At 46.4% G+C, this 26,988-nt stretch overlaps 1 protein-coding gene across 6 annotated transcripts in view; it reads right to left on the reverse strand.

Moving 5' to 3' along the window:
- The window catches only part of PISD (phosphatidylserine decarboxylase), a 502,520-nt gene that overhangs the window by 113,768 nt on the left and 361,764 nt on the right, over positions 1-26,988 (reverse strand). The window contains exons 1-2 of one of the 6 annotated variants that reach the window (XM_069619820.1): positions 20,090-20,352; positions 6,672-6,837 (exon numbers count right to left, since the gene is read on the reverse strand). The exons of 2 other annotated variants lie outside the window; for them this stretch is intronic. In XM_069619820.1, coding sequence (XP_069475921.1) covers positions 6,672-6,837; positions 20,090-20,097 — 174 coding nt within the window. In that variant the 5' untranslated portion in view covers positions 20,098-20,352. Of the gene's footprint in view, positions 1-6,671; positions 6,838-8,603; positions 8,636-8,891; positions 9,149-20,089; positions 20,353-26,988 lie in introns of those variants that run through there. 3 more of the 6 variants (XM_069619817.1, XM_069619819.1, XM_069619821.1) reach the window with 3 other exon arrangements.

Genomic DNA, 26,988 nt, shown 5'->3' on the forward strand with positions numbered 1-26,988 from the left:
ACAACTCATAGTGCTATCAGTTATACAGACAGTTTGGGTAATTCGGTCACAGCAGAGAAAGTTTAGGGCTATTCATATATCTGGTAAGTGAGGACTTTCAAAACATCGACCATCCAAAAATAATGAGTACATTGCTAGCTTTAGACAAAAAAAAAAGATTTGAGTAAGGGATGTAGAGGAGTTGACCAATTTGAAGGGATGGTACAATTAGAGGAATTACAGGCGCTACAGCCTGACGTTTATATTACTCCATGTTAGCATTATGATGCATTCATGAGAGGATTGTGGCTAATTCCCAGGATATTCACCCTTCCTGTACTTCTTTTCGGTGTGATTTACGATGCTCATGTTTCACCTATGCTTTTACTGTATACTTTACATAATTGGATCTTTGGAGCTTGTCCAGAGGCATTTCTAGGCTCCCACTGTCCTGCGGTCCTGCCCACTCTACTCCCCCAAGCACCCATGTGTTCAAGGGTCTGTCTCTGTCCTCTTACAACTTTTGACCTGCTCTCCTGTTGAACAGGATCACACAGCCCAACAAGCTGATAGACTCACGTACTGCAATAGAAATGCCACTTTCTGCCCACATCAACTCTGACCCTACATCTGAAACTGAGGTATGTCCAATGCAGTAATTCACTGTGCCTGCCTGCTTGCAGCCCACTCTTAGCGATGACACCAAAATGGAAGGAAGGTGCTATGTAGGATGACTTTGCATTACATTATTGTGGCATCCTTTGTAGATGGCTCGATATGGAGTTATTCTTCAAATTGTGAGCAGGATATCCAGTATCAAACTGCCAAATTCCCAGCTGCAGGTTCACTGTTCTCTACAATATATCGCAACTTTCCTTTGCAGCAAACACAGTGCTCTGCCCCACTAGGTTTTTCACTACATGCGCCACAAGATGACAGACACAATCACACAACGTCGTGGTGCTCATCGAACATGAAGCAGCTACTAAATCTCCCCTCTCCAAAATCTCCCCTGCACTGAATAGGCCTCCCCAATTGGATCAGCTGGACTGAGTATGTGATAAAAGCTCAGACTTTCTGATTTTGCAGGCCTATTTTGCAGCTGAAGCCCAACAAAAAGATGGGCTCAAAAAGATTTGAGCGACTCTTCCCAAAATATTGGTGATCAATCAAATAGTAAGAAGTGCTGCACTGATTTGAACAAGTTTGTGGCGATGTTCACCATCACAGCAAGTTTGATTGGGATTATTGATGACTTATTTGCCAGGTCAATGCTCATCTATTGATTGTCCTTTGCTCTTCTTTTTCCCCTTTGCTTCTGGGATTTGCAATTTTTATTTTCTTGAATATGTTATTGTTTTGTACATTTTTACTGGGATTGATGAATGATTTTCCTTTGAACTACATATGTGCCATTGTATATATTCAACAGCCTTGAAAAAGACTTGGGACATGCCGAAACACGTGTTGGCTGTAGTGTCTCTTCAATCCTCATGTACTGCAATGGAATCAAATTAATAATTTTTTTAATGAAATTGCTAAACTCAGATATCTATTTTAATTTCAATATTTCATTACATGATGTAGAGCGCATGCTGGTCAGGACATCCTTGTGTTCTTTCCTCTTGCGGCTGAGCCTGCCACACTGACATGGCCCCTGTGCCACCTCTAATCGGCGAACTTTGGACTTAAGGAGATGGCTCATAGGCTCCCATGTTGGTCCAGAACACCTCTGATCTCGTTTGTATACATAGCATTGGAACATACTGAATGGCTACAGTAGCAGATGTTTACTAAAAGAAAATGTTTGGAAAAGCAATGTACGAAGGACTCCACAGCCACCCATCCCGAAACTCTTATCTGGCAGTTATTATTAAACCATATCTCGAAAATCTAACATAAGCCTACTGCTCTTCTCTTCTAGCATTCCCTAACTGGGTAGCTATGCTACAGTCCCTCAATATATCCTACTCTTTTCATTTTTGCGTGCATAATACACAACATTCAGTGACAAAAACTCAGTGCTGGAAGACTACTACAGTGGTATCAGGCGCAGTATAAATGCTAACTATATTTCATTATATAGTGTCGCAATAACAGGCATTCCCCAACTGAGCACAATAAACAATGTATAGTGCTCCAACAATGATCCAGGCCATTTCAAGCAGAAAGCAAGTAAACAATTAAAACGCAGCCCGTCATGTTAACAAATGACTTTAGAACATTGCACCTCCCCAACTGAACCGCACTGTCCACACACTGCCCTACCCACCTTCCTCAAGCGGAGCATAAAGATCGATTTTTGCAAGTTGACCACACGTTTTCTGAACCTGTGAGCGTTTAAAGGCCGGGTGGTGCGATTAAAGTATCCTCTCCCATTCCCCCAACTTTTCTTTTTGTATGAGTCAACTTCTCAATCAACCTCCTGGCCACCATGAATGACCAAAGTCTTTTTTTTATTTTTTTTTAAAGCTACTAAACTCCAAAAGTGCACAACAGTAAGAAACTATGCCACTTCCCACTTCTTTAAATCTGCTCCATCCCCCAGATATTTCAGATATTAGAAGGTGTTAGGTCTCACTGCCTCCCAAAGCCATGGCCCTCAAACTTTCAGTTGTGAGAATGCAGGAGGGTTGCTGTTTTTCACTGCTTTAAGCTCACTCGGGCACAGCTAGCCAAGTGAGTACTGTGTGGAGGCCTATTGCGGTATGAAAGACAAGATACCAATGTGCCTGGTTTTAGAATTCTCCTGGTGTCCCCTCCATAAGTGGAGAAGCCCCAGATGGAATGGCAACCACTGAAGGGCTTCCACCAGACCGGGTATCTAAGCAGGAATGTAGGCAGCTCTTTTTAATCATATTTGGAACTCATCTTCCGTGTTCTTAGGGAGAGGCTACTGCAGGCTATGCATCTCCACATAGTTAACTCAGTATCTGCAAAATGGACAATCAACACTACGGGGAAAAATAAATCAATCACAGCACCAACCCTCCCATTTTTACAATCCCTTCACCTTCCACCTCCCCACCCCCAACAAATACCAATTTTTCTTTAAGTCACTCTAACCCCAAGGATATGTCAGAGCTACGCATGCAGAGAACACCTCTAATGCTGCTGCCAACCAGCAAAGGATGACACCCATGGGTCTGCACTTATTCCTGCCATACATCCCAAAAAGACCCAGTTTAATCCCCCATTTCTGGGGTTTTGAGGGTCTTTCTTATGGCAAATCCCAAGTAATGGCCTCCCTGATGACCAAGTATGTGTGAAGTAAAATCCTGTATTTCCTCCATGCAGTCCTGGTTCATGCTATTCTGCATCACTTTCCATCGTTTACAATACTACTTTCTTTTAAGTCCTCACTCTATCCTTTCCAGTTAACAACTACCATGTTGTCTACTTAAAAATCGCGTATTCTGCCTCAAGTCTGCTTCAAATCTCTTGCGAGGGGTGTAGGAGTGAACAGAAATGGGGTAACACGAGGAAACGATGTAACAGAAGTTGTCTCTTCTAACCTCCCACGTCCCATCTATCCCCAACAATTCAACAACCTACCACTCCTACACTTTAAGAACTTTTTAACTATTCACATCTAAAACCAATTAAGGTAAAAAGAGACAGGAGTTCACAACCCTACATAAATAGACCACTGCTCATGTGCAAAGCATTCCTAGGAGTCGGATAAAACGTGGCTCTACATTTAAATATGACCTCTAAGGCATCTCTGTGTGGAACCTGACGTCACACGTCCCAATTCCGGCTGGACCAATTCAGCTTTTCATCACTTCAAGAGTCAACACAACAAGCATCACTTGCTTAGGTAAGGTTAACAGCTAATATCTACATGAAACCGCAAAGATGTTGGAGCAAGCATTTTTTATTGAAAACAAATAATATTATACTCCTTACAAGAGACGTTTGGCGGAATTACCGAGTAGTAATTCTGCGATTTTAGAAGAAAAAAGTTGAGGATTTAGCTCCAGCATTGAGCTCGAAGTAAATCCTCTACTTTTCCTGCAAAAATCGGCAGAATGACCGCTCGGTAATTCCGCCAGTGGTAATTCCGTCAAAAATCTCTATAAATGGGGACTGACACCGCCCTGTCCCCACTTGTAATCATGTGGTAAAACCACGGGACCAAGTGGCGGTAACAGTGTTTCCATTTGGCAGTATTCTAGCGGATTTACCACCAAACTCGTAATAAGGCCCAATCTTTTCTGGAAGGGGCGGTGCGTCCTGCCACTTTGAAGGAAGCTATGATAAAAGCCTTATTTAATATAGTGCCCCTTCGATGAAGCTCTGCGTTCTGTACATCAGGTGCTGAAAAAGACTGCAATTCTAAGCCACCTTGCTTGGTGCACTCAGCCTCAACTCTGCATGGGCCAAAGCATAGCCTTCCAAGCATTTGTTAGGATGCCTTATAAATAATAAATGCCTGTTGTGATTTAGTATTTGCCCTGCTCGCTTTTCTGATTCCAAGTGTCCGAAACTCTTTGAGGCTACAACTCTACCCCATGCACCGTGCACTTACAGAATCCTACTTGCTCTCCACCACCACCACTCAAATTACCCATGTCTCACCCGGGTTCCCTAAACTTCACCCTTCTTTCCAGGATTCAATACTCCTCTGCTTTGCAGGCAAGGCTCCAACTCCCTTCAACTTTCTACTAGTTTTTCTAGAATGTTGTGTGCTTTTTTTTCCAGAAATTTATCTGTCTAATCATGAGAAGATTCAGACCCTCCTCTTCACCCTTTCTGGACATAAGCTTCCCCATGCCCAGACACTCATTCTCTTTTAGATGCCACTCTTCCTCTGGCCTTCTATAACTGATCTCCTGATCACTGACCTTCTGAATCCTCTCTGCCCCAGTAAAGGGTTTCAAGGGCTTGAGTTCAGCCACCTGTGAGCCATTTAATAAGTTTCAAGTCCAACTAAAATCTATAAATCTTCCATATGAAGGTCAGCTTTTACATATCCAATCAATTACCCATTACAGCAGCATGTATATAAAACAATCAACCAAAAAAATACTTTAAAGTATGTGATATAACTAGCATAACCCCTCCTCCATATTAGCATCAAATACACAATTAATTATTCCATTGATAAGTATTCAACCTTCAGAAAATCTTTTAATATTTCCACATATTCATAAGACCAGTCCCCTAAACTGAGTGGTACTGTAAATGTTCAGCCTAGGGCAATTGAAATTGGTTAACTTACTTTTTATCTGGATCAATCGCAATAGCCAAACCATTGGAGTCAGCTATCGTTCTCGCTCCAACATTTTAGAAACCCGCAACCAGTGGCCAACTTCCTTGTATATGTTGAAGTTGACATTTGGAGCCCTACATGTCGGGCATTGCCTGCTTGTACCGAGTTTAATACATTTAATTTGAAATGGAGTGATGAAACACCTTTGCAGATGTTTGCATTAGGTCAAGAAGAATCGGGCATTCTGAAATAACCATTTCATATTTTACATGCCCTAATTCCATTTGCTGTCTTCAAGCTCCTTCCCGTTATACATTCCCAATGGCATTGAAGCAAGGGCATCTCGTCTCCCGCTTGGCACCCACCTTCCCACCACTGCCCAGGTCCGTTAATTATGTGCTGCGTTCTTCCATCAAGTCTGGCCATATCTTAAGTCTCAGTGCTGCATACCCACAATATGCTAGAAAGTGGTTGCTACCCACTTGCCACTTTCACAAGATCTATCAAACCCATGGGCCTGTCAATCTTTGAATAGTTACCCAACAGTGCCAAGCACTGTGTTCACTACAGGGCGACCCTTCAGGATTCCAGGTCTTGTGAGCTGAAGCTCATCTTGTATTGGTTTTCCTGTATCAAACCAAAAATACAGAACCATATTCATTTGCTCAGGTAACTTACTCATTTGCTGTCTAGTCAGCATCATAATGTTCAAAAAAGTCACAGGTGCAGAAATTGCGCTCCTCGGCTTTGAAACCCGATCCACCATTCCGTTGGGCACAAATTTTGTCTCAAATCCAAATTTTAAGACCTAGCTCTGCCATCATTAAACTTTACATTTAAGGTCTACATTCCAACTTCTTCCTGCATTAATTTCTGGAGGGCAGTTTATCTTAATTCCAGGTCCAGATACCAAGTAAAATATCTCCCCATTCTGTCTCTAATTTTTTCACCTACTGCCATTCTCAAAGTAGGTGTCTGTGGCTCTCTTTGAAAGAAACATTCTTACCGGCTCCATTTTGTACAATTTAATTTACACCCGTTAAAGACAGAAGATCATGGCTCTTGAGTTATGGTAGTTTCAATATCAACCCACACTCGAAACAAAAGAGAATATGGGCGTTGGAGAGGAAACCCATAATCTGGAAGAGTTTGCAAGCCCCTACTCACCAAGTAAATGGTCAATGGAGTTTAAGTGTTATATAAATTCACACAATGCCTGCATTCTGTGAGAATAAAGGTTGACATTCATGTTACATCAACAAGGGCAACTCAATGCTTAACTATGGAAGCCAATTTGAAATCAAAAATCTTTCTTGATCACCCTTAAAAACCAAACAACCGTCCGACACTAGTTTGTATAGCAGGCAAGACGCAATCTTTCCACAAATCCCCAGCTCACTTACAGTCCTCATCCATATTTTCCTTTCATACGAAATACTGCTCACAAGGTACTTACAAGACATATTTGGATACTTACCCTGCTTGTAGGCCTCCATCCCACTCTGGCCAAGGGTTTAAGGGCACCGAAGGGCAGGAGGTAATAAAGGATTGTCAGCGGCCAAGACCGTAGTTTCAGTGCAGGCCTAGACATACAGCTCAGCTGGCCCAACCTCCTCCTCAGTGCCAGCTGGGGGAATTGCAACCTGTTGGATCACATACACACAATAGTGTCAGGCCTCTTCTCGCCAGTATGGCACAGTTTTGGATCAAGCTCAGGGCCACACTATAATTTAAGAGGAAATGTGCTATATCTGGCCAATATTACAAAGAGGGGGTCGACGCCTTATACAAGGAAAGCACAAAATGCAAGCAAACAAGCACCTATCCCCCTCCCATACCTCCCCTGACATGTTTATCTAGGGCCTGTCTAGTGGTTGATTTAATACACAGACACACAACTCTGATGACCTGGAATAGACAAGATAAGGTCTGTCCTGAAGAAGTCTAGCCTGGAGGTGTGAAAGGTTTTAGCTAAGATCCTGCATATATTGGATAGAAGATCACTCAAGAATGGAATACTAGCGGTGGTGGGACTTTACTACACAATCCCCGTCAGTGACTGAAATATTTCTCAGGGCACAGCTCAATCTTTTACACAAGAATCCATTCTCACTTTTCTAGCACTAGTATAAGATCGCTGTAGAAGCCTCCACCAGGAACAGACTCTGGTGACTGAGGCCTTTCCTCTATTCCAATAGTGCATGACCAGAGGACCTGCACCCATGATTGCAGCCCAGAGGCCATACAATATTATTTTTTGACACGTATCTAGTGCATTGAATATTTCTTCCAGTGCAGTGTACCCCAAGATGAACTACTGATGGCTTCCAAATAGAATTGCTATCAGTTGATTTTTATCCAATTCCTTTGGGCCTGGTAGTCCACACACTCAACTAGGCAATCTGCAGGCCTGGTCAATAACATGGGTCTCTGAATCAGGAAGCCTTTCTTTGGGTTTGGGTCTGAAGTTATATTTGTTCCAGGGTCGGATCACAGCTATTGAGGAGCCCCATTTAAGAAGTGTGCCCGTTAGTCAGAGGTGCTTGCGCATGCTATTTAACTAATTTCCTGTGGGGCTGGTGGGGCCGGTCTAAAAGTATGGGAAAACATAACCTAGAACGGCACTCGTCCTTGAGTTATCTGACTCATGTATGCAAAGCTGATAACTGATGAAACCGGATTAACATGTGCATTTAAAAAAATAGAACCTAAAGGGTCCATATGCATTGGCTTTCTGGAAATAAGCCATTGTATCTCGTGCAGGTAAAATGTGCCTTACAAAAATCAGGCACTGTGTGTACAGAAGCAGGTCTAGTAAATGTAGTCCTTGAAAACATGCCCATCACTTTGACCTCAAGTCAGTAGTGGTGATACCCATCAGCTTTATGTATCGCACCCCCTTGGGCTGATCTCAACGTCTTAAGGGGGAGTCAGTAGCAGCAGGGATTCCTGTGCAATAACTATGAGCACAACTGCTATGCTTCGGTCGAGGGCTATGGCAGTAAATGGTCATACAAGGCCCCTCGTGTTTGTGTTTTTAGGGGGCAGTTTTGGAATACTGCACTCCAAAAATAATTAGAAAATATGCAATACATTGTGTTGTGTGGGGGAGATTAGCAGCATAACCAGAGGCGGCGCTGAGCAGTGAAGTCAGGCCGTGGGCAGGAGGCAGCTGACATGAACACACTGCCAGCTTTCATGTCCTGGATCAAAACAAAGGCAGCTCTGCGATTAGCTGGCCCTTTTCCCGGAGAGGCAGAATGGCGCCCCACCTCCATCACAGAGAGCCGGGTCTGTGCCATCCCATGGCCAATGAGTTCAGCACTCCCGACAGAGGACAGGGTACCAGTAATCCGGGCTTGCTCTGACACCCCCACCCCCACCTTCCTCACTGCAGACGACCACTAACCAATCCCCAGCAAGCATCACACGCTCCAAGGAACTGCTCGCTTCTTACTGCCGCCTGCTACTTCCCAGCAAAATATTGCCCTCGTCTGCTGTTGGTGTGCGTCCATCCGGAGAAGGTGTCTGGGAGCTGCCAGCTATACTCTCTTCCCCAGCATCCATCTCTCCACCCCTCCCTTCCCCACTGAATTCAAGGTATAAGGAGCTTTGCTGTAATTAGGCCACGCACAGACTTTACCTCCCCGCGCCCCCCTTCTTCACCTCTAGGACCCCGGGCGGCCGGGCCCAGTACCTGAAGCGGGCCCGTCTGCTGGGGGTGCCGCCGTCAGGGCGGCCCAGCTCCGAGCTGCCTGGCTGTGCTTCCCCAGCCCAGCCACTGCTGCTGGCGGCGGCCCGCGCCCTGCGGACATGCAGTTTCACCTTGCGGAGGTTGAAGCAGGAGGTAGGCGGATTAGGTAAGGGCCTGCGACATCTCACCATCTCCCCGTGTGCAGATCTGGGCTACGGTGCCGGCTGCCTGGTTGACACATCGTCTGTACTGAGGCTGTGCGGCCCTCCCCCCTGGCAGGGAGGATGGAGGGCGTGATGTCACGGGCCATCATTGGCTCCGGCTGTGGGGGGATGCTGCTGCACCTCCCTTCCCAGAGCTCATACATCGGTGGTAAGGAAGGGGGCACGGCGCTGCCCTTCAGTGTGCGCTCTATGCAAAAGGCGAGCAAGTGTCCCGAGACACATAGGGTGGGGGCTTTCAGCACCCCAAAACGCAGGCACTTGGGGATACCTATAACACCCCAAAAGAGCTAGATGGGGGACAACCAGCGCCTAAAAAGTAATGCCACGTAAGTACCTTGAAACTAGCCACATGGGACCCTCAGAACTCCCAAAAAGCTACCCCACCTGGGTTCGAGTACAACAATCTTCCGCCCCTGCACCCTCAACTAGAGTTCCCTCATTCCTACCACGTCGATCCGAGTCTCTTAACAGAGCCCATCTCGCTCACTTGCATGGAATGTAAATGCAAGTCGGCGTCCCCTGGAGCGCTGCCAGGTGCACCCTACATTGAAAGTCGCTGCTAACAGGGCATTCCCAATCTACACCGCTCTCATACATACAACTATTCAGAGTTCACGCACCCGCCTTTCCAGTGCGAGTCTTCTCTCCTACCTCTACTGCCCATTCACAGCAAGCACCTTCTGTTCTACCACTGCCGCCAATCCACCGAATGCCTCTGCTTACGGCCTGCGAGTACTGCATCCGAGTCTCTGCCCTGAAACTAGCCCCCCTCCCACCCACAATCCACATGCAGTGCCACTCCAGTGAGTGTCCGCTCTGCCACTAATGCACGTCCACTGCGGGTGTGCGTCCTACACTAGAGTCCCTACAACTACTACTAACGGTTCTAAGCCATCCACTGGGAGCCTGTCCTCTCAGTAGTGTCCATCCAACGAGTCGCTCTGCTCTACCTTAGTGTCCTACAGCAGCCACTGCCAAACGCCCGAGAGTCTGCCATTCACCCAATGTGAGTCTCTTCGGACTACTGTCCTTTCTCTACGTCTCTGTCCCACACTCCAGTGAGTCTCTTACCACAATCCTTTCCACGTATTTATTAGAAGAGGACAACACTGTAAACGACTGTCACTGCAACTCTGCAGAGAGACATTCTATCACCCCCCCTACAATCTACTTACTCCACTGGGCAACTGTCGTTGACCACCACTTTACATGTCTAAGCAACCTTTTTCTTCTATCAATATTCAGTGTCTAAACTGTTTTCTCTTGCCGTCCACTGTGGGTCCACCTTTCAGCTGCTGCCATCAGTAGCTCTCGGGTCACTAAGGCCAACTGCCCAAACCTTCCACGGCACATACAATCTGCCAGTGTCTTTCCACTGCTTTTGCTGCGCTCTCCCAACCCAACATATCCCTCTGTCGAATTTGTCTCACAGCCACTGTCTCCACCAGTTAGTAGAACCGGCCCTCTACTAATCTACAACTAGTTTGCTTCCAGCACTTCCACATGCCTCCACCAAGTTAACTTCCTACCACTACGTCTCAAGGTGCGCTCAGAGGGTGCGGCCGCACAAGGGCGCCCCCGTGGCGCAGCAAATAAGGGTGCTTTGCCTCCAGTTCAGTGCTAATAAAGGCGGCTATCTTTCACCCAACACTACCTGCCCATGCCAAGCCAGCTTCTCCAGTACCTTATCTGGGAATCCATCGCCGTGGGCCCACGAAAACTATAACTCAAACATCACCAGCTACTGCCTGGAGGTCTCCCCCATTGCAGTATGTCACTCGGGAACAAGAATCCTTCAGCGAGGCTCGCTTTCTTACCACAAATACAGACCAGAATGGAGTCATGCTTACCTAATGCTTGGGTACCCCGCCCACCTCCCTGCCCACTGCAGTGATACTTCCACCCATATCCCCCCACCCCCCTCCCAAGCCCTTATACATTTAAGAGATTAAAAATGAAAACAAGTATTGAAAATCAAATGTGAAGCGATCAACACAAATAAGGAGAAAGAGGTTAGTAGATGAAAGTGGGTGGGGCCATTAGTCTTAATATTATAAATGGTTGAATTGCTAGAAATGTATGATTTGTGGGATGCAACACCAACACGTCTTCAACCCGAGCTGCAGAGAAAAGGGTGTTGGGAAGAGGATGTTGAAGGCAAATTATACATACTATTTTTAACGACTTCCTTACCATCCTCCTTGATTTTGATTAATTGACCGAGTGCCTGGAAGTTGAACAGAACAGACTTGCAGGAGGGGGAGGGATTTAATTCCCAAAGGATTGGAATTTACTTTAAAAAAAACACTTCTAGTTCTTTGGTTTTGAAGCACAACATGTTAAATGCAACAGTTTCCCTTGCTGCCACCACATGCAACAATCAACAAGTTAAATCATAAAAAGTGACCATTCCAAAATGTAGGCTTTAAAAAGGCTAACTGGTTGTACAAAATACAGCTTTTAAATCTAAAGGTTTCCATTCCAAGAGTTCCTGCAAGCCTGTTCTGCTTAACTTCCAGGCTCTCTCCATCACCTAGAGCCAGCAGGTCGGCAAGCACCTTAGAAAAATTCACCCTGCTCCCACCAAATCCATTTCAGATTTGTATGTCAAACCAATAAGCGAAAATGCATTCTGCCCCATGGGTACCTGTAATTGCCATTTCTTCCCGCGTAGATGTTACCTCCGTCTCTTTCCTATGCGTCCCCTGCACGGATGATGCTACCAGTCCCACTGCCCGAAGATAGTAGCCCCATCTATTCTCTCGGCTCCTGTAGTGATAATACTCCCATTCATACACGGCACCTGCACAGTCATCCAGATGAGTCTCAACTCCCCTCTTGGTTTTGTGTTGACCCTGCAGTGATGCGGCCAATCCATGGATAACAACCCTTACAACCCTGCAGTGGCGTGCTCCGGTCTCTTCCCCATAGGTCACTTCGCGCAGGGATAGGACAGTGACATGCAGTGTCCCTCAGGGTTCTGCCCGATCCCCTTTTATTCAACTTATATTTCCGCCCGCAGGCTAATTTGGTTGAAGAACATGGGGCACATTTTTACTCATACGCAGATGACACGCAGATCTTTTTTGCCTTAATACTCCGGCCTCTGATCCTTCCTCGAGGCTGAAGGACTGTCATGTGTTGGAAGCTGGGTGGCTTCTAATTGGGTCATTGGAGAATGGAGGCTTGAGTTCAGGGACTTCCAGGAAAGGCTGAATGTTATCTTTAGTTAATTCTTTTGGAGCTTCTGACATGAGCTGGTGGAGCATAGGTGAGAGCTTTGGTAGTTGGGGCTGTGGGAATGGTAAATTGGATACAATTGTGATCTGTCCAGGGGTAGGGAGAGATAAAGCTGATAGTGATGGGGCAGTTGTGGTCAGCCACCCAGTCGAGGGTGCGCCCTTTACAGTGCGTCGGGCTGGTGACTTTTTGTAAGAATTCCACATGCTGGAGTTCTTTAGCTAGGGCTGAGGCTGCTTTGTCTTTACAATCATGGAGGCCTAGGTTGAGGTCGCCGAGTAGGATTGTTTTAGTGGATTTGATACATATGCATCAGGGAACAATAGGTGAAGTGGCAATGTCAGGCATAAAGTGGTCATACAGATGGTGCTCAGAGACTAGTTCGAAGCAAGAGCGGTTTTTCGGGACACCGCTGAAGGCAATAAATATATCAGGATCGAGTCAGTAAGGCTACCGGCTGTGTTGGTTCACAGTGGCGAATGGCGCCTTGAGGCAGAACGGGCCCAATTATGGATGACATTGCTCTGCTTTAAGACCTCTCTGCGGTTTATGACACCATTGACCATGAGATCCTGCTTCAGAGTTTAGAGAGGATTGGTGTGACTGGCCTTACGCTCTGCTGGTTTTCCTCTTTTCTGACTGACCGCCTCCAAACAGTATCACTCCCCCCTTTTAAATCTGTACCTAGGACAGTGACATGCAGTGTCCCTCAGGGTTCTGCCCGATCCCCTTTTATTCAACTTATATTTCCGCCCGCAGGCTAATTTGGTTGAAGAACATGGGGCACATTTTTACTCATACGCAGATGACACGCAGATCTTTTTTGCCTTAATACTCCGGCCTCTGATCCTTCCTCGAAGCTGAAGGACTGTCATGTGTTGGAAGCTGGGTGGCTTCTAATTGGCTCAAACTAAATGGGAATAAAACAGAGTGCTTCATGGTTGGCTCGCATGCTGATGGGGCTTTGTGGATTTCAGACTACAGGACAGCCTCTTTGGGGCCTTGTCCCAAACCAGTCCTAGCAGTAAAAGGTTTGGAAATTAAACTGGCCAGTGGGTCGAGAGAAGCCCACATCTCTTCTGTCTGTCAATCATGCTTTGTGAAGCTGAAGATTTTGAGAAAGGTTTATCCTTTCTCCCTTCAGACTCCAAAGCCAAGGTAGTCCCTGCCTATATTATGGGGTTGGTTGTCTATTGCAACAGCATTTATCTCGGACATCCAGCGGCTATGCTACACTGATTGCAAATTCTCCAGACCTCGGCTGACCCCTAAGGCCCCCAGACGTTCCCACTCTAAGGACTTGCTTTGTCCGCTGCATTGGCACCCTATTGGGAACCAGATTAAGTTTAAGATCCAGAGTCTAGTGCACCGTGCCATTTTCAAATCTGGGGCCGAGTTTCTTGGTGCAAAGCTGACCCTCTATACACCTACCAGAACCCTCCATTCCTTCTTGCAAATTCTGCTCTGTATTCTTAGGTTTTGCAGGGTTCATGCAGAAGGAAGAGCCTTCTCAGTGCTGGCTCCCACTTTTTGGAATTCCCTGCCAATGCAGCTTCATGGCATTTCAGAATACTTGCAGGCTCGCAAGAGCTTGAAAACATTTATTTTGATCCTGCTCTTCTGATCAGTACTCATTCTTATCACTCACTTAGCGCCTAGATGCCTTCTCGGCCTTAGTCTGTGCTTTATAAATATCAATACAATACTCTAACCCCCACCCCCCTCATCCCATGCTCTACTCTCCCCTCTCATCCCATGCAGGGATACAGCCTCCACTCTCCCTTCTTGTTACATGCAGTGATGCAGCCCATACTCTTGCTCCCTCATTCCATGCAGCAATATATGCCATATCTCTCTTTTCATACCATGGAGTAGTAGATGCCCAGTTTGCCCTTCATTCCGTGCAGTGATCCTCTACAATTCTAAGGATTGACATCTGCCCTTTCATTCCATGCAGTGGTACAGCCACAATCTCCCCTCTCATACCATGCATGGACACGGACCAAACTCTAACCGCTCACTCCATGCAGTTCAGCCCCAGTCTCCACTATCACTCCATAGAATGATACTGACCCAAGTATCCCATCTCACTCCATTGAGTAACATTGACCCATGTATCTCCCAAACTCATTCCATGTAGTAACGACCAGCGTTCCATGCAGTATGGCAGAGCCCTCAGCCTCCACTCTCATCCCATGCACTTACACAGCCCCCAATGTCCCCTCTCACTCAATGCCATGACACAGACCCATGCACCAATACAGAATCCCCTCTCAATCCATGCAGTGACACTGATCCAAGTACTCCCCTCATTCCATACAGTGATACAGACCACAGCCTCCACTCTCATTTCATGCAGAGATACTGACCAGTCTCCACTCTCATACATGCAGTGGTACAGCCCCAGTCTCCATGCGCATTCATTGCAGTGTTAAAGTCCCAATTTTCCACCCTCACTGCATGGAGTGACACTGACACAAGTCGTCCTTTTATTCCGTGCAAAGATACGGACTCAAGACCCACCCCTCTCATTCCATTGAATGATACTGACCCAAGCCTCAACACTCATTCCACGCAGTGATACATGTCCCCCCTGGTTTCATAAAGTGAAACACCCCCACATGCAGCCCCCCTCAAATTCCATGCAGCAATTCAGTTCTCAGTCTCCCCTCGCAGTCCAGTTAGTGATATAAGTCTCTCCCCTCGTTCCATGGAGTGAAACAGCCTCCACACCTAGACCATCCTCCAATTCCAAGCAATGATACTGACCACGCCTCCCCTCTCGTTCCTGTTACATTAAAATGCAGTGAATAGTCCCCACACCGAGTCCGTCCTCTTGTTCAATGCCGTACTAACTACCCCCAGTCTCCCCTTTTCATTGCATGGACAGACTCTGACCCAATTCTCTCCGGGCGACTGCTGCTGCTGCTGCTGCTGCTGCTGCTGCTGCTGGAAAGGGCAACTCTGGTAACATGGGCAACACCTCAGACCTTCCAACCGATCTGCACAGTTCAGGGAGCCACGCCTGGAAACGTTCATATTTATGCACCATCGCTTCTTGGGCTGATGCCAACAGAGTTGGGCGCTTGCCAGTTCAGGCATGGGAACAGGACTCGATCACCTGCACAGAGAGTGGCTGTCAAGCTTACCTCATTTTAGTGCATGCAATGGGAGCAGGCCCTCACAAAGGCCCCTAATCGCGCCCCTCACGGTGCACCTGTCAGATGAAACCACTAAGGCTTATTCATTACTTTCCTCAGGGCTTAAGTCGAGGGTACACGTGGGGGGACGGAGTCCACCCACTTTATTCAGAGGGGGGACTCAGCCCCCCCCTAGCCAAAAGAGAAATATTGGTTGTTCTCTTTGAATTTATGAATTAAAGCTGCCCTCAGGGATCAAACCGCAGTCATCAGGTTTGTAGGCTGGACACTTCACCACTGCACTAGATTACCTGATGAAAAATAACAAGCAACTAAAGGGGAAATATCCCATTTCGGTATGGCAAGCCACAGGGAAAACATTTGTACTGGTTCTTGGAGTTTAAAACGTAGACACCTTTTAACATTTTCAAAAAAATTATTAGACGAAAATATCCCCTCTTGGTTTTGTGTTGATTTTATGGCATTCGTCCTGTTCAATTTGGGTGGTTATGCAAAGCCAATTAAATGAAATGTGCATGTTTCGCCTTAATATTCACATTTCTGGTGATGTCAGATCCCATTGCGTTTGTTGATGAGTCCCCCCACTTTAATTTTTAGGACTTGACCCCTGACTTTCCTACATAATGCCCAGCAAAACACAATCCAGGTACTAGTCGGCCTTTGCCAATATCTCAGCCATAACCCTCGCTACCATACGATGTGCCAAAGGGCTCTACTCCTCTGGAGTGGAGTAGCGAGGCACCGCAGCAGTGGCCAGACGAGGTTTCGTCATTTATGGCATTGCATCACTCCACGACTAACACCTCTGGGAAATGTTGTGCTACCTAAGAAGTGCTCATATACAAGGCGACGGTGGATGCCAGAAACCCACATGCAGCCGAGGAATGGCCGATTGCCAACCAGAGACGTTTTTATGGGAGGGCAAAAGGGGCACTTTCCCCAGGCCCCCACATTGGTGGTCGGCCCCACAAGGCTGCCTGATCTAAAGAAGTAAGATGCCATAGTTCACCAGACTTAAATAGCACACGTCAGGATATTTTATGGCAAGCGGCTGAGGCTCTAAACCGATTGCCGGTCTGGTTGGACAAGTACATTCGGACTTTCTGCCATTCATCATGTTATGTTTTCGGTGTTTACTGTGGTATACATAGTTTTGCGTTCCTTACGGCACAACTCCTGTAGCATTAATTCCTTCCTGTGGGAATGATCTTGATCATGTGCAATAGCCAAAGTTGAAATGCATATTGATAAATTGAGTGCAGAAATGGTTCAGATGTTAGCTCAGTGTGTTAAGCACTCATTGCAGAGAGAAGAGTTCATATGCAAGATTAGAATAGCACATTCCAGCAAGGCTGGCTGAGTCTTTCCTAGGTCTGAAGTTTATAAACCTTGGTTTTGCAGCAAAACAGGTGCTATTATCAGTAATGTGCCTGCACCAGATAGAGGTTGCTATAAAAACTAACATGTGATCTTTATGGTGAACGTCTAGAAATTGGTTTTCTCAGATAAGGTGTTGTAAAACCTAGGCAGTCACCTCCAAACGATGACCATAAACAGTTAGCCCAAGAGGTGAAGAGTATTCAAAGTCAAGACTGTGGAACCAAAGCGTTCATGCTTATATCCTGGCTTTGCCAGCAGAAGATACAGTGATCCTGGTCAAATCATCTAATATCTCTTACATTACCGTGCTATCTTCTGAGAGTTTTGCCTTCTCGCATGCTGGTGGCATTGTTTAGCACATTACTTGATCGTTCTTCTTATATAGGCCATTTGAGTGAAAGGGGTGGTAGAAGATGGCGGACCAGATGTTGCAGGCCTCAGGCAAGCATATTTTAAGGTCTGCTGGTTTGACACAAAAAACGATTTGCATTTTTGTAAAAGGCAAAGGTTTTTCTGCACGTTTATAAATGACAATTTCACAAGCCAGTGTTTTGGAAGTATTTCAAACTTTAAAATGCAAAAGACAAACCCAGATTAAATCTGTTAAATCACATTGATTGTTATGCTGGTACTAGCATACTCCCCTTGATGATGGAGAGAATTAAGCTAGAATCATTACCATTTTGTTTTTAAAAATGGTCATGTTTGGTAATGTGATTTGTGTACTTTCCAAGTCCGTTTTATAAAAAGGAGATTATTTTAGTATATGGTAAGAACCGGAAAAGAAAAGTGCTCAAAGGAAGAAAATGCAGTCCTTAAACCTTTCAAAATTGTCAGTCCTGAGTGATTTCCTTCTCAGGGTATATGATCTTCAAAAATGCCTCACTCAGGGTTTCACTGGTTTTAGTGTTGCTTCCACTATAATAGTGAGCATTGAAATATTGCACACCACAGGCCCTTGTTCCATTGATCTCTAATGGCAACACTATTTGAAAACCATGTCCCACTTCTAATCTCGGTCTGTCTGGATACAGACACCGGTAGCTTCCGATTTGAATCCACTATCCATGCTATCGTAGGTGTAGCTTTCTACGTCCTTCAGATAGGTCTTCTCTATCCAAGCTTGAGCACTTTAGCATTCTGTGAGGCAGCTAATGTGAGTTCTCCGTCTATTCTGGGTTCCATGTACCTTTTACATACAGTCCTGCATTAATACTACAGGCTGCATACCTTCATGGGTGCTACTAATAAAAAGTCTCCTGTATCTATACTAAATCTGTAGCTGTTATTGCACAATCTGTGCACCCATATGAATGTTGCATCGTACCTGCATACTTGATGTAGCCCGCCGCACCATGAGGTGAGGTTTTCCCAATCTGTGCATCTTTATTAATGTTGCATTTTACCTAATTGTACTTGCATACTTGATGTAGCCCGCCGCACCATGATGTGAGGTTTTCCTATCTCATCTTAAATTAATTTATAAACCGCACGTCCACCCTAAGGCATCTTGGTGCTAAAGCAAAGTACTTTCAACAGCTCAGACCCTCTATGATGCTTTAGACGAAAAGAAACGTCTTCAGCAGCCCGCAGAAAGACAAATAATCAGCTGTTGCCCGAAGACAGACTGGAAGAGAACTCCAAAACCTTGCTGCAACGGAAAACCCACGCCCACCAAATCGTGCGAGCCGTACCCGTGGAATAGAAATGGTACATGACTCAAGAGAACGGAGTGGATGGTTGGGAACATAAGGGCAAAACTTGGACTGTAGACACTCAGTACCCCAGCCATAAAAGACCTGGTGCACAATGCACATAGATGTTAACTGCACCCTCTGGGCCACAGGGAGCCAATGCAGCTGTCGGAGTAGCCGGGAGATAGATGTGCGCACCACCAGCCTAGATGCCGCATTCTGCAATACTTGGAGGTGGTGGATCAGATATAATGGCTGGGCTAGGTAGAGAGAATTACAGTAGTCTAATACACTCTGCACCAGTGCAGCCACAACAACAGTGCATGAAACTGAGGGGAAAAAGCGCAAAACCCTGCACAGAACTTTCAACTAGTACTGCCCGGACTGACACACAAAGGCCACATGAGCCTCCAAGGAGAGGGTGGAGGAGATTTTTACCCCAAATCCTTCACAACGGAAACCGGCCTAGGGCAAGGGCCAAGAGAGGAAGGCCAAAAGGCGAGGTCCAGAGAGAAGAGACCGAAGGGTGGCCAACCACCATATTAATGTTGCATCTTACCCATTTGTACCTGCATACTTGATGTAGCCCCCTCGCACCATGAGGTGAGGCTTTCCCAATCTGTGCACCCATATTAATGTCACATCTTACCTAATTGTACATGCATACTTGGTGTAGCCCCCTTACCATGAGGTAGGGCTTGGCTGGTCTATATGCACTCACCTATTTTGTTTGTAACCATTATGCATACTCTTGCACTTTTCAAATGTACTATGCACGGTCTGTAACTAGCGCCTAGATACCTCTGGGTTTTATGTACTGGAATAAATAACAGAAGTAACCTCTTCGTAGACTGCCAATGTTGGTCTTCAAATGCTACTTGTTTATCAATCTGAATGAAGAGGGTAAGGGGACTTAAAAGGAGTAAACGTGCTTATTTGAAATGCTGCGAGCAGCGAGGCAGCATATCAACCTATGGGTTGTGATGGCAACGAAGCGGTGTGCGACCAGATATTTTTGAACACATAATTACTTTGGTTTGGTGGAGGGGGCCCCCACTGACATCAGTACCCAGGGCCTAAAACGTGCTTACGGTGACCGTGTTGTTGCGAACGACGGCATGTGTACAACCCTGGTGTCCTCATCCCTCTCGACATGCAGCACTAAAAGACAGGCACGCTTTTACAAGCGTCTGCTTCGAAGCGAGCATTACTTTCCAAACTAGACACTGCGATGTGCGACAACTGTGCCTGCTCTGCCGCGCCCCTGCCAAAGAGTGACCGAAAAACAATACGCATATAAAAAAAACGCAGGACCTTCATGTATGTGGGTGCTATTTGGGAATATATTCCCCGATAATTTAATACAAGTTGCACAACCTTTTATACAAAGGAATGCATAGGGATTTAAAATAAACGGGATAAATCATCAAGGCAACAGGAAAGCACGGAGATCGAAGCCACGGATCGTGTCGTCGTCCGGTCGGTAAAACTAGGCACTTTACCTCAGCATGGTTATCGGCTCTGGCTCAGGCAGCCTCCGTCTGCTCAAGGTTTGCACCTGCTCGTAGCAGCGTTGAGTCCTCAGTCTCGCCTGCAGCTTGCTTTTATCGCTGCCCTGTTTGCTTTGGCATTAAAGTCACTTCATTGCGGAAAAAACCCACCACCCAGAAAAAAAAGCAAGGCCAATTGAAGAAAAAACAATTACAAAAGGAAAGTTGTGACACGCTGGCTGCATCTTGTGATCAGCAGAGCAAAAACCGCACCCACAATGCCTTTTCAAAGCTCATCATGCCACAACCGGAGGAACACGGCGACACAGTGACTGCCCGGGGCCCTCCCACTGCAGCCTCGCCCCCACTGCCTGACGGGTGCCAACCTCCCGCCCCCCTTCCATCCTTCAATGTACTTTTTTCACATCGCCAGAGACACGGCCCACGCATCTGCCGACTAGTTTGACACTCTCATAAAAGCGATTGGAATTTGGAATAGTGGAAGCAAGGCAATCAGTACAGTCTGATGATAAAAAAAACACAGAACCATGCAGAGATTCTGGCCCCAACCCACACGATGATCAACAACCAGCACAGTGCTGACACTAACTAAAGTAGATGTCGAGTCCACCAACAAATTCTATGTCAAGACCGCAGGCTCGAATTATTTATTTCTTTACTTAAACTCGAGCAGCATTTTAACCATTATAATATAAAAAGAAATTATCCCAATAAAAACTACATTTCCCAAGAAATAGTGTTTTTTGTAGCCCATTAATTGATATGAAAACTTGGAACATGTGACATTCATAACCAATCCTCTCAATGATACTCCTATATCTTCCTCTACTTTCTCTTGTCCTCCCTCTTTCTTTGCTGCTCGGGCAGCAGTTAAGTACATTATTATTACTACTTTATTTTAAAAGGACTACGAGTGGTTTTACTGGAATGTTTAGTCAGCGCGCACGCGCAGGAACAAATAGTTGTTTTTATATTACGCAGCGCATCAAAAACTCCAAACTGCACTGTGTGGCGCTTAGATTGCGCTGGTGGACGTCTCTCAAACTTAGCAGGGGCCTTGTCTCCGAACGGCACTGTGTGATGTTTAGACTGCACTGATAGGACTCTCACCAAATATACAGATCTCTCAAATAATCTAACTGCGCTTAGTTCAATACCCTACCAATCCCGGAAACCCACTACTACCTAACCCAACCCAACTAAATCCCATACCGGCAGACAGCTAACACCCTAACACCCCCCCACCGACAGTGCACCCTTAGGAAACATACCCTACCCACCGACAGAAAACACTGAGCCAGAGAACACCCCAGCGTATCCAGAGAAGGAAAAACGAGGTCACTGCGACCGCACAGCACAGCATAAAGGACCAACTACCATACCACACCTGCACCTAGACTGGAAAATGGCCCGTACCAGAAAAGGACGCGAGAAAGAGAACAAGATCATGCAAGAAGAGACTCGAACACACAACACCGACAGAACCCACAAGAAACAGCCCCATTGGAAGAAAACACGCCTAAAACAGCCACAACAGGTATAAAATCAACAAGAGAAAAATCCTTATACCTCACACCTTACCTCGCAACAACCACGGCACACCAACACCCTAACACGGAAACCCCGAAACATGCAAAGTAGTTCCTGATACACGCGGAAAATAGACAGGGGCACTCAACAAGAGAGTGGGAGGGCTCCGACCCCATTACCCCTTACATTACAAGAACAGAGGGGCAAATTCGATTTGCACTACATCCCGCACAATACGGCGAAGTACCAACAACCAGCAACGCCACCCCCCCCCCCCCCCCCCCCAACAACCGGACCCAATGAAGAAACCACCGCTGATCTTCATCCGAGTAGCATCACAGCAGAAACACCAAGACTAATCAGCCCTGTTATCAACTTACTAGACCGCTTCAAGAAGAAGCAGCTGTCGCCGTTCTTCATCCTACCGACATCAATGCGGAAACTCCACAAACAGACAATTATAAACTCGAACAACAAATAACCTCATAACAAAATCTCACCCAGAGAATCCACTGTAATCTAATAAACGCAAGGTCAATGTCCAACCACTCAGCGGAAATATACGACCTCCTGTCAGAAGGAGGCATAGACATCCTATTTGTAACCGAAACATGGCTAGATCACCCTCAACAACTGCCTGCCTGAAGACTTCAAATGCATCCAGACAAACAGAAAATCCAAACGAGAGGGGGGATGGGGGGACTAGCGATCATCCACAAGGAACAACTGGCCATCAAAATGGAAGATCCACTAAACATCGACAAATGCAAATCCTTAATACTACGACTTTCAGTAAACCCCACAACCAACCTGAAATTCATACTGATATACAGACCACCAATCTATGATGCGACTTTTGTAGACGCTTTCACGGAAGCAATCACTACCCTAGCCATCAAGTACAATCATCTGATCATCCTTGGAGATTTCAAAATCTGTTTCGACGAAGTAACCACAACCACACAAAAATCCTTAACTGCCCAACTAGCAGCCATGAACCTACAACAACTAGTCAAAGGAGCAACCCACTCAGCAGGGCTCACACTTGACGCAATCTTCGCCAACAAGGATCTCATCACCACGGCACCCCCAATTAAAATACTCGGGAGCGACCACATCATTATTCCGTTCATAATCACAACGGCCGCTCTCACCAAAAAGCAACTAGAAAAACAACCCATCAGGATGAAAAGAAATTGGAGAACCATAAAAAACTCCAATCTAACCGAGCTCCTAGAACTCAGCAAACCACAAGCATCCACCATGGAAGCAGCAGACCTAGACAAAAAAGTTGCCCTACTTCATACCTGGATCGCAACAACCCTTGACGACATCGCCAAAGAAAAGCCCTTCACCCCATCACGCAAGAAAACTACAGCAAAATGGTTCACCATACTACTCAACGCCATGGAAAGGAAAAAACAAAAACTAGAATCTGAATGGAGGAACAACAACAACACCGCAAACAAACTGAAATACCTACAACAGATCCGCGCATATAAAAAGGAAATACAAAAAGCGAAGAGGAAACATTACGACAACCAAATCTTCAGAGCACCAAACGCTCAAAAAGAACTATTCAAAATCATAAACGAAATAAAAAACCCACCGGCCGGCAACAACACGCCAATCCCATCGACAAAACTCTGCGAGGACCTCGGAGACCACTTCAAAAACAAAATAACCTCCATCCAACACACCATACAAAACAGACCAAGCGTTCACAGCTCAAACCCCACCAACACGGACGAGGAACACGCAAACAAGCTATGAAACCTCCCAGAAATATCAGTTGAGGCTTTCGTCAAACTGGTAAACAAAAGCAACAAATCGGGCTCCCCTGAAGACCCTTGCCCCCTGTACATATACAAAACAATTCTCAAACAAGGAACCCCCATGGAATACCACAGGAACCTCCTCAACCTCTCAATCTCAACAGGTAAAGTACTGCAGGCCTTCAAATTGGCTTACATCAAGCCACTACTCAAAGACACAACAGGAAACGTAGAGGATTTATCTAACTACAGACCCATCTCCAACATACCCTACATAGCCAAACTGCTAGAAACGTACGTCTACCAAATAACGCAAGAATTCGTAGAAGAGCATTGCCTACTAGACCAGGCACAAGTTGGCTTCAGACCTATGAGAGGAACAGAATCGGCTCTCCTCTCAATATGGGACGACCTAAAAACAAACGCAGACTCAGACAACAGCACCGCCCTGATCCTCCTTGATCTGTCTGCAGCCTTCGACACTGTCAACCACGCCGTCCTCAAAGAGATTAGAAGTACTAGGGATAACAGACACTGCCCTACTATGGATCAAATCCTTCCTAACAAACAGAACAGAAACAATATGGATGAAACCTTGTAAATCCAAACCCAGAGTCTCCACGTGCGGAGTACCACAAGGATCATCCTTATCCCCGCTTCTATTCAAAATCTACATGTACCTATTAATCAAACTCATCAAAAAACACGGCCTCACATGCTACAACTACACCGACGATACTCAAATAATCTTCAACATACAAGACATCCGAGAAGAAAGCACCACACTAGAGAATTGCCTTCGTGACATATTCAACTGGATGAACCTCAACCATCTCAAAATCAGCCCAGGCAAAACAGAGAATGATTGTTTCAAAAAAGGGAGGAGACATCAACTACATCCCCTGGCCAAGAGAGCTCGGCACCACACCAGAACCATCATCAACTGTAAACAACCTAGGAGTCCTAATGGATAACAGTCTCACTCTGGAGCCACAAGTAAACTCTGTAATCAAGAAATGTTTCTTCCTCCTGCGAGCAGCAAAAAGGATCCTACCGTTCCTGTCATTCGCCAACAAAACACTCACCATCATCGCTCTGATCATGTCCAGAGTGGACTATGCCTATAGCCTATACCTGGGCATGCCCGAACGACTTCTAAAAAAAACTGCAACGGATACAAAATACAGCAGCCAGACTCCTCCTCAAGCTACCCAGAAGAGAACACATCACACCCGCGCTAAAAATACTACACTGGCTACCACTGAAACAGCGAATAAAGTTCAAGGCCATGTGCATCACGCACAGAGCAATACACAAACAAGGCGCAGAATTCCTAAGTGACAAACTACGCCTACACCAACCGACAAGAACACTAAGATAAAGCACCGACATACGCCTGGAACCAAAACCCTACAACAGAAAAAAAATGAGGATCGTCTTTCTCTCACCAGGCACTTAAAACCTGGAATGACCTACCTAAGAATATACGGAATACAACAAACCACCTAGCATTCAGGAAACTCCTCAAATCATGGCTCTTCAAAGCATAACCACAACCACAACGGAGACGCACTAGAATGCCCAGACATTAAAACAATGACGAAAATAACTCCGACCTCGACCACTCTCAAATTGGACAAACACTCCAACCAAAGAACCAACCACTCGACAGAGCATAAGACATCATGGAAAATAGCAACAAAGGAAGGCTGCAGAGACTGACCACATACCCAGACCCACACGAAAGCCCAATTGACTCTCCGACTCGCACGTACCAGACGAACATATCCAGACCGGCAGACGCATCTAGATAGATGCTGGCCTGCGTCGCATCCGGATAGGATCGATTGAAGGATAACATGCCCGCACCTAGAAAAACGTGAATGCTAACATGGGCCACAGCTAGAGTTGTGAACACCAGCCTGTATGGCGCTCAGATGGAGTTGCGAATGTTAGCATGCCCACACCTGGACGGGTCTCCAGACACTAGCCTGCGCCGCATCTGGGTGGGAGTATGAGTGTTGGCATGACCACACCTGGATGGAGTCCTGAGCGCTGGTCTGCGCCGCGTCTGGATGGGAATGTGAGGGCCGGCAAGTGCCACACTCAGACAGGCCTGTGAATGTTAGCATGGTAAAGGTCAGGTAACCCACTAACCAATATAAGCTCAAACTCTGCTACTTATCCCACTCAAAAAACTCACACAACCATCTCTCGCACAACAAGCCACACGTACTTCACAACACTGCAAAAACACAATCCTGAACAACAGCACACGCGGACTGACTCCGATCCGATACGCGCACCAAAGCTCAGCACCCGGTGTATACCGAGTTGAAGCTGCCAACAGAACACCACTTCTCTCACTATCGTACTCCCTTCTTCACCTTACTAACCCATCCCACCTTTATCGTTTACAGATCCGCCTGAGCGCCTGGGGACCAATTCCGTTGGTGACGGTGCGCGGTACAAATACCTTTAACATTTAACATCTAGTTGGAGAATATCCGAGTGGCCTCCACAGGGCTCTGGCGTCACAAGGAACATCACTTGAGGGGGCGCTCTCACGGAGACACAGAGGCGAGACGGTAATCATCCAGCGCTGTACTGTCATTTCCGTACAGCCAACCTCCTCCTGGTATCAGCGCTCGATTTACAGAATATCTTAATGGATCCCACCGGACATAAGCGTGATAGCGCTGCACAGTGAAGAGCTGACAACAATGGCATCAGGCGAAATTGCAGCAGCACATCGAAACGGCACAGCGCCCCCTGGTGGTTGAAATACTACTGCCACAAATAGTGTTGAGGGTTACATTCACCTGCAGTACAGGCAGTGAAGGTACCACCTATTTCATTGGAAAGTGCTAAACACTATATACGAGCACAGACCCAAGTCAAACTGCAACAGGTGAAGCCAACCCAGACCCACATAAGCTTCCTTTGGACGGGTACAGGCCGAAGAACCCTGTAGAGACAGGTCAGTGTTAAAAAGGCACAGCTCCAGCGAAGAATATGAGAAGCCCCATACTAGCAGAAAGTGAACAGTGTCCAATAAGGGGCAGGCAGTATAAAGAGTACTGGGTGCAGGATTGGGAGCATTGTCCCAGGGAAGGAGCATGGTGGAGGACCCAATCATTTTCTCCCAAGGGATGGAGGCCCTGAGAGGAGAAGCCCCAGAGAGAAATCGGGAGGGGCACAGGGGAAGAAAGAAAGCTCAAAAGGCCTGCAGCAGCCAATCCCCCCCCCCCCATCACCTGGGCACACCACGCAGAAAGAGAGGTGGTGAGAAAAGAGTGAGGTCCTGGGTGAGGAGAGGCAAGGGATATACAGATGAGGAGTCCAATTCGGAAGACTTGGACGAGGAAGAGTGGGTCAAGATGTCTGAAAAAAGCTCTGAGAAGCGCAATATATCATCCCGAGCCCTCCTAATAAGCGTAAGGCTGCCAAGAAAAGGCAAATGGAGGAGGTAGAGAGGGGCAAGGTATTCGACCCAGACTCTCTCATCCATCCCAGGTCGGCGGAGTGGGAGCCCCCCTGCCAAGATTGCCAATTATATCAAGAGGAGGATTCAAAATCATCTGT

Source organism: Ambystoma mexicanum, chromosome 10, assembly GCF_040938575.1.
Source record: "Ambystoma mexicanum isolate Mex_15411 chromosome 10, UKY_AmexF1_1, whole genome shotgun sequence".
NCBI classification, from domain to species: domain Eukaryota; kingdom Metazoa; phylum Chordata; class Amphibia; order Caudata; family Ambystomatidae; genus Ambystoma; species Ambystoma mexicanum.